This window comes from Blennius ocellaris (genome assembly GCF_963422515.1).
Source record: "Blennius ocellaris genome assembly, chromosome: 21".
Taxonomy (NCBI): domain Eukaryota; kingdom Metazoa; phylum Chordata; class Actinopteri; order Blenniiformes; family Blenniidae; genus Blennius; species Blennius ocellaris.
Window position 1 is genome coordinate 8,280,602 of NC_137670.1, and position 15,802 is coordinate 8,296,403.

Here is a 15,802-nt window from a genome sequence, read left to right on the forward strand (position 1 = left end):
AAACAAAGTCTTTCAATCTGCTACTTGTTGGCACATTCCTGCTCACATTACACTTGTTTTCTTTATCCCTGATATATTCCAAGTGTCACTTCAAGTTCCAGGGAATGTGACCAAATATAGGAGAAAATAATAAGATGAATAGGTAATCTGTCAATTTGAACGAGAGGATGTGTTGAAGAGTTGTGTAGAAAAGGGATTGTGCAAATTAATCGCCGAGTTGTTAACTTTGTAAAAGAAAGTAAAACCAAAGATGTCAGTGGTTAGAGTTCAAGCGCTTGTTCCAACTATACCCGTCAGATCAGTTTCTGAGAAATTAGGGAAGTTCAGGGAACAAGCTTTTCTTCAACCCATCGTGCAGGATAATAAAAGCTTGTTGAAATCGGCTCTGCAGCCCAAGAAGAAAAACTGTAAACAGCATTGCAATAGTTCAAAACATGATTGGAACAACCCAAAATGGAAAAGATAAAGTGACATTTCAAAAAAAAGTTTGCATCAATTTTATCTGGAACTTGATGCATGCGACAGTTAAACTAGATATAAAATAATTATTAACTTGCGCAGTATGAAATGTCTTTAATTTTATGTGACAGCTATTCCACATACAGTGCACCGTTTGTGGACCAACTTGCAATAACATAATTGTAAAAAAAACAAAAACAAAACTTTAGTGTGTATCTTCACAGAATGAATGTAACAAGCGATCCACAATAATTTCTGTTCATCAAACTTAATAAAAAGTCAAAAACAATTATTACTGTAATGGAATTTTATTCTCTACTTTATTGGCTGCAGTTGTAAAGATTGGCTCAAGCATTCATTTACAGCTTTGGCAAGTTACTACATTATTGTCTTATTAGCACATTTTTAGCTGCTCCATTAAGGAATGGATCCTTCTTACTTTTTCTCAGAAAACCAAACCTTGATACAGATATTATAGCTTGACTCTCGGTGTGGATTTTCATTAATAGCACTTTGATCAGTTGGGATTCAGGGGTATAAAAGGTGACTGCGTTGAGACACATTTGACTAATTCATAAATGCTCAAGAATTGTTTACGAAATTGTAGGTCCTTATACAATAATTATGCCAGTAATTGTGTGTGAGAACCAACAGAAACAACACTCCATCAGTTTTTTCAGAATATTTTACTTCTTCACAGATGTAACGACGAGCATAAATTTGTAAAAGAACGACCCCCCCAAAAAACAAACATAACTTATTAAAAAAAAAAAAAAAAAAGTGTGTTGAACTGGAAAGTGAAAAACTCTTTTATCACTGGAAGTAACGACTCCCCCAAGGTGGGACGGATAGTTTGGCCGGTGACTCTTTGTGATGCGACGCGGTTGCATAGTTGATGTCTTTCGTTGATGGCCGGTGGCACGGACACGTAATAACACACTGAAGAATTCATATGGAAGATTTGGATAAAAACAAAGTCCTCGCGTGTACATTTGAGTTCACAGGTTCCAGTTTTGAAAACAGCTTCTTTAGTATTAGTGGCTTATTGCTGGCGATACTGGTCAATAGTCCACGCTTGCTACACTTGTTCGCCCGGCGCGTCGGGTGACTTTGGACCTCTCGTATTTATTTGTTCTGTCCGCTGTTACCCGAAATAACTTATTAATGATAGTAAAAGATGTGTGTTTTTCTGGACTTTCTCCCTCTCAGCATTGGCACAGATAAGCCACCATTGATTAGAGACAAACAGCTCCCCCTTGTGGCCAAATGGACGTATGACTCAAAGAGTTCATTGTTCTTCGTTGGTCCAGCGTTGGGGAAACGAGCTCGTCCGAGCGGCGACTTTAAAGCGACTTCCTCTCACCACTGCATGTGAGGGGGCTGCGTGTGGATCTGACTCTCGTTCCTGTACTTGGTGTGGAGCAGTTTGGCGGCCTGCGGCGAGTCGTGGCCCTGCAGCCAGTCTTGATAGAGCGTGTGCAGGGCGGGGTTGAACTCCGGGAGGCGGACTGGCACGCTGCTGTAGGCATCCTCCATCTGCTGGACCAGGGCTTTATCCGCCCGGCCCCCCGACTCGCTCTCCGCCTGGCCGCGGCCGCTCAGGCACCCTGAGGGCAGCGGGGAGAGTCAAAACTTGAAAATTCAAACAGCTGCGAGACTAAAATGTGGGCCGACGGGTTTCGAGCGTTACCTCCCGGACAGGACAGCACTTCCACCAGATGGTACGGCACGCGTCCTTTCCTCATCCGGTGGACCAGAGTCTGGATGTTCCGAAAACCGTAGACGGCCGCAAACTGCAGGAGTGTCTCCCCGTCGCGCTCCAGTGTCACTTCCTGGAAGTCCCGATTCCTGTCAAACCACCAAACGGGGCAGAGGAAGAGATTACGACTCAGGCCCGGTTTACACCTTCATCCGTGGCCTCATCTTCTTACCTGAGGGTCTTGTATGTGATCTCGTGGACGTCCAGACTGAAAAGCTCTTTCGCAGCGTGTTTGAAGACATGCTCCAGGAAGCCCTCGGAACCTCGGCCATCGTGCCTCACCAGAGCTTCGTCTCCGGACTCTCCGAGCCTGCCGTCACAACACGAGCCAGTCAGCGCCTCGCGCTAAAGTTCCCAAACGTCCTCCGTCAGTGAGAAAGTTTCCTGACGTGGAAAAACGCTTCTACTCACACTTGGTCCAGGGGAACCGAGTCCAGCTCCTCCACTGAGACCTTCCTTTGCTCCATCAGGTAATAGATCTCTCCTAAAACATCAAACGTCAACGGTTGGCACAACGTCTGATGGCTTTGCCTTCATTCTGTTTAATTCGTCAATATTTCAGCAACAACGGAGCCACGTGTGTCGCTCCGATGACTCTTAAAACCACTACCGTGTCCAAATAAAGAGATTAACAGCCGAGATAAACCTGAAACAAAACGCAATCAAACCAAAACCCACACACTCGACACAACAATCCGGGTTCTCTGATGCTCCTCTCCTGTTATCTAACCTGAGGTGAGGACACAGTCCACGTCCCTGGTCTCCAGCAGACTGTTGTAAAACTCCTCTCTGACAGCCTCGACCTTCTTATCAAAGCAGGGCGCTATCACCACGTGATAGAGCTTCTCTGGACTCAGCTTCTGTCGGGAGAGAAAACAAGAGAGCGAAACGCCGTCAGGCTGCTTGTTTCTCACAGAGGGCGGATAGGAACAGAGCCGAAGCACTCCCCCGCTGCACTTGGCTCATCTGCAGTGACTCGGTTACCTGCTGCTTGGAGAAGAAGTCTTTGACCAGGCAGCCCATGATCTGCTGAGGTGACCGGGCCGTGCAGATGTGAGGGGTGACCAGGCTGCCCAGGACTCGCTCAGAATAGCGGATCCAGCCTGCGCACGCATTCAAACACACACGGCTTAAATATACAGGAGAAAGAAAAAATAAAAAACACACACACAGTCCGATTCATTGCTTCATTGGCAGAAGAATCAACCCTTGATAAATCGCACTAGTGGAAAACCAGAAGGAATGAAAATACAAACTCTTGACCGCTTGCTGATGACAGAAGATTTATTATTTTCTGATTCTTTGACTCCTTGATAAAATAAAAAAAAACAAAGAAAAAGTATCTTTGTGTTGTCGATGGAAGACAAAACAACTAGAGACACATGACTAAATATGTAGAGCGAAGCCAAAAAAAAAACGTGTGTGTCCTATCTCTGCTGAAGGGAGTGGTGGGAGTCGGACGCTCTATCTCTCCCCCGCAGCTCTCCAACACTATCTCTACTTCTAAAATCAGCTCGACCTCCGTTCACTTCTGGACGCCAGGGAGAGACAATAAGGATGAAGCAAGTTTACCAGGGCAGGAGGAGGTGAACATGGGCAGGGCGTGGGAGTCCTGGTTCCTCCTGCGGTACCTCTGGATGAACTCCTTCTGGCTCTCCAGGATGCTGAAGCCGGCAGCCAGAGTGGTGTCGAACACAAACTTCACGCCTGAAGGCAGAAAACCAGCGTGAGAGTGGAGGAGTGAGGAGGAATGAGGAGGAATGTGGAGCCGCGGTGGGAAATACCGACGAGCCGGTGACAATTTATACGAATGAAGCATCCGAGAACGCAACAGGAGGATTTCAGTTGAACAACAGAAAGGAAGTTGGTAATATTTAAATAAAAGACAGATATCTTCTGAATGTTGAGCTTCGCCTCAAGTAAACTCATCATTTCCGGTTGAGATCTGGGCCTCATAGTTGTTCTTTTCACTCCTGTACTGAAGCGCTCACTCTGTTCAAAATGGCCAAGAATGTAAACAATATGATGCAATGACAGAGTTGCCCCAATTACACAACGACGTTTTCGAATGAAAACGGCAAAGTTTCGTAGAGTTTTAGGTGCTTGTTTACCCAATAAGTGTGCGGAGCCATGGAACAGTTGGCTGCTGAGGTGAAAGTATAAAAAACACTCAGAAACAGAGGAAATATTCAGGAAACGCTGCTACTGTTCATGTGCACCACGACCTAGTAAATAGTTCTCCCGGGGCCTTCGCTGAATAGTTACGCCCCCCTCGCTCACCCAGACTCTTGAGGAAGCCGCTGAGTTTGTGCGCCGCCTCAGTTACGTCCACGCCGAACTTCACGGCGAAGAAAGGCAGCGACTGCGGACACACGGACGCCACGAGCACCTTGTGCTTGGACACGTCGCACCTCTGCAGAGAGGAGAAGAAAAAAAAAACCCCCAACAACACCGGTGTCAAATTACAAATTAAGAGCAACGTGGTGTCACTCCACCCCGGCGTGGCGGGCGCTTACCTGATTGAGCTCCAGGATCCGCTGCACCTCCTCCAGGCTCTGCTGGGAGATCCTCAGGCTGTCCTCCTCTGACAGGCAGCCGTCGCAGGACAGACAGGCGCTCAGCAGAACCTGCGAGGCGTCGTTCAGCTGCAGGGAGACAGGAAGCGGCGCTATTATACCTTCATATGGATATTCCACACGTTACTGCAAAGATGGCACAAATAATTGGTTTTCACCAGGTAAAGGGAAGAACAAGAGTGGAATTTACTTGTTTATGGCTTCTTTATATTTTGTCTCTGTGGTTATTCAAGTTTCTGATTTAAAAAGGACAGAAAAGGAAGAAAAATAATCTCACAGGATGCAAAAAGACTGGAGGAACAAGGAAGAAAACCCATTAAAAAAAACATTAATTCTCACTGATTCTCATCCCACAAATGTACGCGTCTCATATTGATGCGTACATTCGTATAAATTGTCATTGACGCGGCAGCATTTTGAAAACGATTTCGGTTAACATGGAAATGGCATAAACGCTGAAAACGATGTATTGAAACGGAGCATTTTTGAGAAGCAAAAGTTGTGTTTCCAGTGGCTCCAAGCTGATGAGACTCCCAAAAAGGGATGAAAGTTTTGCATTTTTACTCGAAAATGCTGTGAAAACATAGCCTTAGAAATGTGGTAAATTTCAAACATGCCTTTTCATAATCATTTCGAAAAATCTTTGTTTACACAAATTATTTCTTTCTTTCTGGGTGTGTTATATTTGGAAACCTATAATCATCCACCAAACTGCAAATTAAGATTATGTTATTAAAATTAGAAATAAAAAAAATAAAAAAAGAAGAAGAAATACTGCCCCAGCGCACTAATTACTTCTTGCATAATTTGGATTAGTTCTGACCTCAAACCTTCTCGGTCAAGTTTTTCTTTAGTGTATAATCCATTTTCTAATCCCTTTGAGATTTTAAGCTGTTTTTCACTGGAACATTTCATAAATTTTCAATTTTGATTTTGGATTCAGTCTGAGGTGAGATTGTTCTGGGTCTTTTCAGCACGATGATCCTGTTCAAAGGTCTGTTTCTGGTTAAACTTTTAAAATCATTAATTCACCGACGCAGTGAAACATCAGAGAATTACAAGAACTCCAGTCTCGGGCCTGTTTGGTCTCAACGGGTCTTCATCTGCACAGGGTCTAACATTTCTGCATGATTGCTGACAAGTTCCCGTTTTGTTCTTTGTCTCGCTCTCAAGGGGCTTATATTAAAGCCATCAGTCACAGGTGGTTCAACACAAACAGAAACAAGGGTTTAGTGCAGATATTTGGAACACATTCTAAGTTCTTAGGAAGCAAACATCATTCATGAGTAGATTTCTCTGGGATTTTCTTTCGGCTTTGGGGGGAAAAAAGAAGAAGCTCAACAAAAAGATCCTTCTGAGACCTTTCAAAACCTTCTGTCACGATTGGACACATCTTCCCTCTATTAAAGGCTTTTGAAATGTTCAACTTTGTAAAAATGGCCACACAAACTTTAAAAGCAGAGCCTAAATATGGGGTTGACGGGTTTTAACCTTTAAGACTGAGGTGTCCAAACAATGGCTCGCGGGACATGATGCACACCTAAATGTGACTCAATCGTTGACCACCGGGTCATCAACCATTATGAAAGAATACTTTACAGCTACTGACTAATACAACAGAATACATGACTAAAAAAATTAGACTCGTGAGTGCCACGTTTGAAAAATAACATGTGATTAAAGCTGATGGTTAATGCTTAAAAGCAAACTTGCCACCTCCATTTTTGTTTGTATGTGAAATAAGAAATCCTGACAAGCACTTTGAGAAAACACACAAACCACTTTGTCTTTTACCAAGTATGCATCAACCTAACAACTTAAAATTGTGGCGGAAGTAGTTGTGCTTGGGTATCATAAAGAGATTATTCAACTTATTATAACTCTTAATACAATGTGTAGCATCTTCATGCACTTTTTTTTTTACAATATGACACAAAATCATCCCTATTACAAACATGGATCAGATGTTTGATGGTCGACATGTGTCAGAAACAACAAACGCAGTGTCCCTATTAGGCCAGATACCTTTACACTCGACATCATCTACATTACAGAGCTTTCATTTGACCCAAAACTGGTCTCCGTAATCCGTATTCTGGTATCAAGGCACAAGATCGGATTAAGTATCCCTCGAAAAACATCATCTATTGGACCTCATCAGTGTTAAAGTTGCTCAGGAAGCTGGTCTTACCTGTCCGTTAACAACTTCTGGCTCTGGGTTTGAGTCGGCACCTTCATCGCTCTTCTTCTTGTTGCACTGTGTGATAAAAAACAACACACTTTATTTTTCATGAAAAGGAGTAAAAAAAAACAAACAAAAAAACCCCCCAAACATCTCGGCTGGTTGATCCAGATCCAGAAATCTACCTGCTTGGTGCAGTTCTCACACTTCTTGCGCTTGGCGATGTTGACCTCAGACATGTTTCCTCTGCAGTGGGGCCTCTGCGTGTTTTCTGAAGGTGTGTTGAGGTGATGTGTTGGATCCTGTGTGCAGCTCCACCTCCTCTGTTACATGCAGCCCTGCTTATAACAAACTTCTTTTAGTGGTGGGAAACTGAAAGAAAAGGCCAAATGGTATCCTCCAGTTGCATTTAAATGTTTTAATTATATACACAGCAGCCATAAAAAAAACAGAAACAATACTTAAGAACGCATTAGGGGGAAGATAAACGATAAGTAGAACACATGCGCACGTAAATACGTAATTACGTAGGTTTTTTTTTTTTTTTACTGAGTGAAAAGACTTGGATTGGTGAAATTACGCACTGTTTATAGATCAAGGTCAAATCGTGATGCAATCCATCGGAGGTTTGCTTGTTTCTAGGCTTGGCCGGAGAGACAGGATTCAGAAAAAGAGAGATCAGGGAGGGAAGACATCCAGCAGAGCGGCCACTGCTGGTGTTTCGGAATAACTTGTTTCCCTCTTAACTGGTGACCGACTTGCTTTTGCCTTCTTTTGTCGCTGCTTATAGCAACGTATGTCAAAATAACACTCACAAAAGGTACGACATTTCGAAAGCTTATCTAAATGCGAATACATGTAAAACAGTTTCGGATGTGTGTGGTGTGTGGTAACGTCTGCGGTGACAGGCGACGCGAGAGGACGTGGGCAACCAGTTAACAGGGAAACCAGTTAATCCGAAGCACCGGAGCCCAGCGGTCGGCAGATGAACAGGGCGATCACTCACCAGTAATCTGTCCCGGCAAAGTCCTCGTCCGGCTGTGGGCGAGCGTCGCCAGTGCTGCCGCAGGCCCGGAAAACCTTCGCATCCACCTACAACTCCACCGTGGGGTTTCACAGCATTCCTCCTCCCGTTCGCGCTCTCAGGGTCGGACACCTTCTTGCCTGTGTACGTCCGACTCCATTGTGTGTGTGCGGCGGCGGAGCGGCTCTGACGCATGCGCAGAGAGAGGACCGGGTAGCTCCGGAAGCTGCACTTGATTTGCAGAGTAAAATTGTGTATTTTGTTATAAAATGATTTAAATAAATAATTAGTGTTGATTTGCTTACATGTATACTCACATCTAACATTATTCACGTTATATGAAAAAGGGAAGTATCATATGTATAACAAATATATGTATAGTATACATTTTCAACCTAGAAAGCAGCAAATTACCTATTAACATAGGCTTTGACCATAGTAATAGATGCCACAATAATCAATAATCAATGTTTTTGTCCTTTTGTGAGCGTGTTTCTCATTTTGTGTTGAATGTACACACACTGTATAAAGATTTTCTTCTTCTTCTTCTTCTTCTTCATGCAACATGCAAACTCCACTGCATTATGAATTTACATACGAAATATTTAGCAAAAATGATAAGGCAGATTAATTCACATATAAGATATGCATTATGAACAGAAGCTATTTGTGCTTAAGCTGATGGGCTTGCCCCTGAGCTTTTATCTTGAAGGCAGAAGAAAACCAGCTCGACCAATCAGAGCTGACGCAAACCGGAAGGAAGCGTTACCCATTCTGCAATAATATGAACTTCCTTGAAATTTAGTGCATGCGTTTACTTTTGCAATTTCCCTAAATCCACAGCCAGAAAGGTTACAGAGAAAGAGGCATTTCAAGGTAAGTGAATTAATCTGTTTGTTGTGATTGTATACAGTGTTATGATTCGTTGTTGTTCTGTGCTCTCCAGATCCTAAAACCATCATCATCACCATCAACCATCAGTATCTGTTTTTGTCTTATGAAATCTCTTTTTGTAATGTGTTTCCTAAACCTGCTGAAGTATCACCTTTTAAAACGTGTTCCCTTCACACACACAATTGACGAGATTGAATAGATCCTGATTATTTTGAGCCAAACCAGGTAACATTCCAGGAAACAGAAAAAGAAAAACCTTGTAAATATGAGTAACCAGGATGCCACTGGTCCACAGACCGTGTCTAGATCAACCTGTCAGGGAGGCTCTGGAGTGACAGAACAGCTTATTGTCTTCCTATTTCTCTCAGATTAAATCATAGTACTGTCTTGCTATTGGTTCACTGTTAAGTATATCACTAGCTATGGAATCAGTGGTACTTTGGTGCCCGTCATTGATGAAGGATCTGACTGGATTGGTGAGCCTGCAGTAAGCCAATCATCAGTGTTTGTAGTACACCTTGGTCCTGATTCGGTTTTGGCCCCTTAAAGTCATGGTCTTGTTTCAGTCTCAGGATGCGATGGTCTTGAACACCACCCATCATGTAAGTGTGAAGGCCATGCCAACATACTGCACCAAGTGATTATAATTTGACATCAGCCTCTCTCTTTTATTGGCTGCTCCTGTACGTAGGATGACTATCAAAATATCTGTGTCTGTTTATCAGTGAATATGGGAACACTAACGTTCAGTCTCGAGTTCTTCTTCCTAGAGTCTCAGATTTGCTACTCGAGCTACTTTGTAAAATTCTTCAATATTAATGAGAATGACCAACTGTGGACATCCCTTGTCCTCTCTTGTCTAAGGTTGTTGACAGATGACGTCACATAATACTTGCCAGGTTGTATCAGCGATATAGTACTACTACACTGTGTGGTATTTGGTGAAATCTGTTTAATGTACTGGATTTCTCTATTGGTCTTCATTCAGATGGGGTACATGACTGTTGAGAAGCACAGCTTTAACCTGCTCCACCTCAAAAGATCTCCCGGTATCCGCTCATGGTCTCTTCTTGTTGGTGGGTTTCAATTTAATCCCATCTTCCATTCTTCATTCTTAAATAAATGTGTTCCTGTTGCAGGTCTCTTATCAAATGCATTATCTCCATTGCAGGTATAGCATCTATTGGCCTGGCAGCTGCGTATTACAGCTCGGGTACGTTAAATTGATTTGTATAATGGCTCAGTAAAACTTTCCGTTGGCTGAAGTTGGTTCGGTCACTTGTGTTCTACCACAGACAGCGTTCTGTGGAAGCTTTTCTATGTCACCGGATGCCTCTTCGTGGCCATGCAGAACATTGACGACTGGGAGGAGGCCGTGTTTGACAAGACCAAGAACCTGATTGAGCTGAAGACCTTCAGCCTGTACACGTTGGTCCTGACGTTATGGAGGAAGGGCCAGGACAGAGGTGAGTCAGTACGGCAGCATTGCTGGTGGAGAACATCAGCGCTTCATGTTTTGTTTTGTTTTTTTCCTTCTCAGTGGTGTTGGACTTGGCTCAGCTGTGTGACGTGTGCGTCCAGGAAGAGAAGGTCCGGTACCTGGGGAAGGGTTACCTGGTCATGCTGCGGCTGGCTGCCGGTTTCTCCTACCCGCTCACTCAGAGCGCCACCTTGGGGTCTCGCAGGTAGTGCATCTGCTAAAATCTACGTCCAAATTCTGTGAGATGCTGTGTTGGATGTGAATGAAATCAATGCAAATCTCATAAACCCATATTTAGCGCCAATGTTGCACTGATCAGTACGTCACCTCATACTGCAGCAGCAGTCACAATCACCCCAAATATCTGACACGGTCAGAATTGAATTGCAGGTTGTCTTTGGTCGCACGACCATAACAATGGCCGGACTTGAACCGATCTCACAATGCGATGCAGGACCATCGATTAAGAGCCAAAACCAAAGATTGGTGGGACGGCTGAAAATCACAGTGTGTAGCGGTCTTAAGCGCTTTACATGCTTAGAGACGGATTTTACAGGTATTAGGAGTTGTGATCCTCCAAGCATAACCTTGCCTCTCGAATTGACACTCAACACTACTTGTGCAGCCATGTGCCGTCTTATTTATTAAATATAACATCACCACTTCTTAGTGATCACCCTTATTAATCAATCTCAGAAAGTGGTGGAACAAGAGGATAAGTTTCTCTTCCGTTCCTCTACTTGTCAGTGACGTGGAGGCCATCGCTGTGCTGCTGAAGCGTTTCTTGGCTCTGGAGGAGCTGAAGATTCAGAAGGAGCAGGACTTCGAATACGGGGAGGAGAAAGAGGAGGAAGACTCCCTGGATAACAGCACTGACGCAGAAGACGAAGCACAGAACCTCTGATTTGCACGAGACGTCAAGTCCGGGGCATTGTAACACACGTTCATCCGCAAGCATGTGCATATAAAATCAGGGACTATGAAGCTTTCTGTTACTTGTATTTTCCCAATAACTGTTAACTTTCTTCAAATGCACGTCATTCCACAGCATTATCCAACTAATGACTATTTGAGTACACTGCAGTTTACAGATCCACTGTGCCTTTCTACTGAACTCTAATAAGTGTTTATGGAACAAAAAAAAAGTGCTTTTCCCAGTTTTCTTTTTGGACCACCCAGATGATAATCACCTTTTGTATGCATGTCGATCCATACGAGTGCATGTGTTGTTCACGCTGTAATTGAATTATGTGCTGCTGTGTTTCTTTTTGTACACATTTCTTGGGAACCAAAGACTGAATCTCAGGCAAATGGTTTGATCGAACAAACTGGTTTTTGGGAAGTGGATAAAGGGAAAGTTGAGATATTAGGTGTTGGTTAAAATTTTTTTTTATTATTATTATCTTATCAAACTTATATTAAATATTTGAATACAAACAAGTTTCCTTCCTCTTTTTGCTTCACTTACCTCCTTTTAAATCAGAGCAAATGCACATTGAAAAAAATGACTAGTGTTTTAGTTTAAGTTAGTTTAGTTTGAAATGATTAATTCTATGGCACCATCTCGTTCACACAGACACTTATGTCCTCCGTTATCCTCTGAAGAGGCGCCGTCACGGGGGTGACGTGCTCCTCCATCCACTCCTCGACTGTTGATTCTGGATAAAGACGCACCATCTCCTCTTTCACTGCCTCCACCTTTTGTTGTATCAGAGTCAGATATCTGAAATGGAAATAATTTAATTGATTTAAAAATGGAATCGCCGGAAGGTAAATGTCTCACATTCTACAGAAAAGCACGTATATTTGAACAATTAAAGAAAACTCTGCTCACGTTGAAGCTTGACTGTATGCCTGCATGCAGATGAGGGGGGTCACCATCTTCCTCCGTCGGTGGTACGGACTCAACCATCCTCTTACAAACCTGCAGCACCGAGAAAAAGTGGAAGTTAATAAACGGTACAAGAGCAAACAAACTCTAAAAGGCGACAGAAAAGGAAGTAAAGATTAGCCTTTTGGGAACCTTGGTTAAATATCAATGTGAAGCTTGCAGCTTCATTTAGCGTATTTTTTATAGCAATACATTGGAGAAATAGTGATTAAAACTTGTAGTACAAACTTTCTATTTACACTCCCAATATAGCCAGTCTAGAAAATAAAATAGACCTCTGCATGATAAAAGTTGTGTTTTTTGCTTTGGGAAAAATAATATGCATTCAATTAAATGATAAATCAGCCCACCTGAGGGTCCGACCTTGCTTACAGGAGGTGTTTTATTTATGAGAAATAAATAAGAAATCCGTGACATTTTTCATTTTAATTATATTTTGCAGTAATTTGTCTCATTAAAAAAAAATAATTCTCATTCTGCTTCTACTTTACTGGTTTGAGTTGTTTGACAGTAGGATTATTTGGAAACACAAGCAAACAGGGAAATAAGTTGTAATCATGACAAATAACTCACATGTTGTTTTCAAAAAACCGTACGTCGTCTGTGTTCAGGAGTGAATCCAGCTCGACGATCAGCTCGGCCAGCCTCCGCCCCGGGTACCTGGAGTCTGGCGCAGTCGAGCTGAGGGCCGGAGAGGAAGAAACCCCGTGAGTCTGGAGACGCACGCAGAGGAGCCGCGCTCTGTTCAACCTCACCTCCCCAAGGCCGACACCTCCACCGAGGAAACCCCCAGCTTCTCGCTCACTTCGGAGGAAACGTCTGCACTGAACTGCCCGCGGAGGAGAGTGAAGAGACAGGCTGCGAGGGACGGCAGGGCGACGGGCATCAGCTCGCAGAGCACCGACAGGTGGTCGTACCTGAGGACACAACGAAGCATGAAGTCGGGAGCCAGAAAGAGTCTAAAACACTTCTTTTAAGTATCTCTCCACCTATCTGACCCCCGGCTGTTCCCACCTTTGCCAGCCTGTGATGGCGATGCCCTTCAGCTTCACTCCTGCGGACAGAGAGGCGGCGACCTTCAGCCACAGTAAATGGTTCTCCAGATGTCTCTGAGTGCTGCACACACAAGTGAAGACGCTGGTGGAGCCTTTAAAGGAGCTGGCGGCCCACACATCTGACATCCCGGCACTGCAGTACTTCTCCAGCAGGCACACTGGAAATCACAAACTACATTGAGCACAAAAACCACCCCGTTCTGCTCGAAAAACAAAACTATTAGTCCATGGGCCAGAGGCCAATTTTTGACAAAGTGGAAAATTGACCATTCGATTATACCGTTATGTCCCATGCTCAGTATCTTTTATTACAAGTGATAAATGTTGAGTTTTATTATGATTGGTTGTTTGGGAAATATACATAAAAAATGTAGAAGAAACACTTTATTAAAGTGGATTTAAATGTTAAAATAGCTTCATCCGGTTACATACATAAGACATGGTTCCTACCAGTTTTGTCCACGTCCAGGTTTGGGGTGTAGTCCCACAGCATGGGCTGGACGAGTCCAACGAGACCGCTTGCTGTCACAGACAGAGTGAATGAAAATAATCAAGAAGACCACCAAGATGGTATTTATTGTCATTTTGATTGTGAATGTGGAGAATGTCAGTTATCTTTGGCTTGCCAGCAGTGCGCCATCACCTTTCAGTGTGGTCTCGCTCATGCACCTCATCATGTCATCCCACATTATGATGGTCATGTGAGGCCACGCCTCCTTGACCGCCTCGGCCACTTTGGTCACGTGACTCAGAAAAAGTTGCTCCACCGTACGACCGGACGAAGCCAGCCACAGCTTGGACTCCTCGCCCTCGCCGAGCATGTAGACCTATAAGAGGAGGGGGGAAAAACAGCACTACGAGTCTTGTTTGAAATATGCTGCTCGTAAGCACAAGACAGGTTCTCACCTCATCGGCTCCGATGTGCAGTGTGTTTAGACCTGGATGCAGCGCCACCACCTGCCTGAGCATCTCCATCACCAGCTTCAGACCCTCCTCTCTATGCGGGCTGAGGGTGCCCACGCAGTGCGCCGCCTCCCTCAGGTGCCACATAGGACGATGCTTCAATACGAACTGTGACAAGGGGGACGCAGAGTAATAACTGGGCTATAATAACATACAAATGCTGCAGTGAGACGATTGACAGGAAGTAGCAGGAGAGATCAAATCAATATTAGCTGCTCTTCATTGGTTCCCAGTTTCAGTTGAGAAGGCTGACACAGTCTCTACTTTTGGTTTCAGAATTTCCTATTTAATAAAGCTTACAGTTAGGGCTAATTCAGGCCACCGTAAATCGTGTTCTATTTATGCTTCCATAGGTTTCTCCTGCTGGGGGGACTATTACTGCACTGAGCTTCTTTCCTTTCTCACTCCCCATGTTTCATTATTACCTGTGACTAATATTTGTCTTCCCCCTGCTGTCTTTGTTCTTGCTCTCTCTCTGTCTCTACTGGGTATACATATGTTTGCTTGTTGCTCTCTTATCTCTGCCCTATTCTTTTCTGTCTTTCTCTCCCCTATCCTCAACAGGAACAGCACAAATTCTCAATTTCTGTGTTTGGCGCTGCAGAATCTTTTTGTTAAAAGAGAATCTCCTATGTTTGCTCATGTGGTAATGTTGGGTTTTTCTCTGTAAAAGTGCTATGAAATGACTGTGTTGCATTTGACGCTACAGAAACTACATTTAATTTGGTAAAGAAAAGGAAGATTTCCTTACTTCCATATGACCAAATGTCTGCACCAGTGGGATCACCTCCATGCCTTTCGATCTGGCAAAATCCTGCATGGATAGTAATTCTTCTCGGCTAAAAACAAACAAACACAGTACACACCCATCACAAGGTGTCATCTCAATGCGACAGATAAAGGCTGGTAATTGTGCCACCAGATCTTTAAACGTGGATCACTCCTGATGCATGTTGTTACTCCACCTGTAGGCAGGATGCACTGTGGCCTGCAGCAGCTTCAGCTCCCCCTCATAGGGGAACATGTCCTCATACTCCACCAACAGCCCGTTCACTCCCAGCTCAGAGAAAAGCTCGATCAGCTGACGGGATAGAAACACACATCAGTGGTCAGCTCGGGTGGAAACGCTGCAACATTTTGCAGCAGATCACCTCACCTTGTGGAGGTAATCGACACGTGGCGGTGCACCTTTGAGATCCAGATGGACCAGTTTCTTCCCCTCAGGCCAGGGTGGACACTTCATTTCGGACTGTAACGTAGAGATTCACTTTGACAAGAAGAATTCATGACTTGTTTGGGTGGATTCTGGGTCACGTGGGACTCACCTGCGTAGTTCAAAGTGCACGAGATCCGATAAACCCGAATGATCTGTCCCTTTAATGCAATACATTCAAGGGATTTCTGTCCCTGTGTAGAGTAAAATGGCAGTATTAAACACTGGATCGCGATATTAGCTGTGCCGTGCCTGAAGTTGTGTTTGTTTTTAGCCCCGTCGTGGAATAAACGCATCCCGCGTGGA

The 15,802-nt window shown here is 44.0% G+C and overlaps 3 protein-coding genes across 4 annotated transcripts; 1 reads left to right on the top strand and 2 right to left on the bottom strand.

Moving 5' to 3' along the window:
- Positions 1 to 876: 876 nt before the first annotated feature.
- narf (nuclear prelamin A recognition factor) lies at positions 877 to 8,147 on the bottom strand. The gene is made up of 12 exons (XM_080517097.1): positions 7,983 to 8,147; positions 7,162 to 7,314; positions 6,986 to 7,051; positions 4,735 to 4,863; positions 4,499 to 4,631; positions 3,791 to 3,925; positions 3,203 to 3,321; positions 2,949 to 3,078; positions 2,630 to 2,702; positions 2,391 to 2,528; positions 2,150 to 2,307; positions 877 to 2,066 (listed from the first exon to the last, which is right to left on the bottom strand). Exons 2-12 carry the CDS (start codon positions 7,213 to 7,215, stop codon positions 1,819 to 1,821), a joined length of 1,383 nt encoding a protein of 460 aa, XP_080373223.1. The 5' UTR covers positions 7,216 to 7,314; positions 7,983 to 8,147; the 3' UTR covers positions 877 to 1,818.
- A 623-nt stretch (positions 8,148 to 8,770) lies between these two features.
- Positions 8,771 to 11,290, top strand: cybc1 (cytochrome b-245 chaperone 1). Its single transcript, XM_080517102.1, has 6 exons — positions 8,771 to 8,876; positions 9,883 to 9,970; positions 10,066 to 10,107; positions 10,190 to 10,360; positions 10,435 to 10,579; positions 11,122 to 11,290. The coding sequence occupies exons 2-6, from the start codon at positions 9,883 to 9,885 to the stop codon at positions 11,276 to 11,278; spliced, it is 603 nt and encodes a 200-aa protein (XP_080373228.1). The 5' UTR covers positions 8,771 to 8,876; the 3' UTR covers positions 11,279 to 11,290.
- Positions 11,291 to 11,798: 508 nt separating this feature from the next.
- On the bottom strand, positions 11,799 to 15,759 carry hexd (hexosaminidase d). 2 transcript variants are annotated; one of them, XM_080517096.1, is made up of 12 exons: positions 15,609 to 15,759; positions 15,440 to 15,532; positions 15,249 to 15,364; positions 15,035 to 15,122; positions 14,227 to 14,391; positions 13,964 to 14,147; positions 13,771 to 13,842; positions 13,280 to 13,478; positions 13,021 to 13,182; positions 12,862 to 12,946; positions 12,209 to 12,298; positions 11,799 to 12,097 (listed from the first exon to the last, which is right to left on the bottom strand). In XM_080517096.1, the coding sequence occupies exons 2-12, from the start codon at positions 15,524 to 15,526 to the stop codon at positions 11,906 to 11,908; spliced, it is 1,440 nt and encodes a 479-aa protein (XP_080373222.1). In that variant the 5' UTR covers positions 15,527 to 15,532; positions 15,609 to 15,759; the 3' UTR covers positions 11,799 to 11,905. The 2 variants fall into 2 exon arrangements, with proteins under 2 accessions (XP_080373222.1, XP_080373221.1); XM_080517095.1 differs by having other exon boundaries at positions 11,802 to 12,097; positions 12,839 to 12,946.
- Positions 15,760 to 15,802: the final 43 nt, after the last annotated feature.

Excerpts from the sequence above, each read along its gene's own strand:
- narf (XM_080517097.1), bottom strand. The coding sequence starts at position 7,215 with ATGTCTGAGGTCAACATCGCCAAGCGCAAGAAGTGTGAGAACTGCACC. Across the intron at positions 3,322-3,790 it reads GTTCACCTCCTCCTGCCCTG|GCTGGATCCGCTATTCTGAG; the intron begins GTAAACTTGCTT and ends ATGCGTGCGCAG. Across the intron at positions 3,079-3,202 it reads ACTTCTTCTCCAAGCAGCAG|AAGCTGAGTCCAGAGAAGCT; the intron begins GTAACCGAGTCA and ends CTCTCCCGACAG.
- hexd (XM_080517095.1), bottom strand. The coding sequence starts at position 15,526 with ATGAAGTGTCCACCCTGGCCTGAGGGGAAGAAACTGGTCCATCTGGAT. Across the intron at positions 14,148-14,226 it reads TGCACATCGGAGCCGATGAG|GTCTACATGCTCGGCGAGGG; the intron begins GTGAGAACCTGT and ends CTCCTCTTATAG. Across the intron at positions 12,947-13,020 it reads GAGGTGTCGGCCTTGGGGAG|CTCGACTGCGCCAGACTCCA; the intron begins GTGAGGTTGAAC and ends TCCGGCCCTCAG.
- cybc1 (XM_080517102.1), top strand. The coding sequence starts at position 9,883 with ATGGGGTACATGACTGTTGAGAAGCACAGCTTTAACCTGCTCCACCTC. Across the intron at positions 10,108-10,189 it reads AGCTGCGTATTACAGCTCGG|ACAGCGTTCTGTGGAAGCTT; the intron begins GTACGTTAAATT and ends GTTCTACCACAG. Across the intron at positions 10,361-10,434 it reads GAGGAAGGGCCAGGACAGAG|TGGTGTTGGACTTGGCTCAG; the intron begins GTGAGTCAGTAC and ends TTTCCTTCTCAG.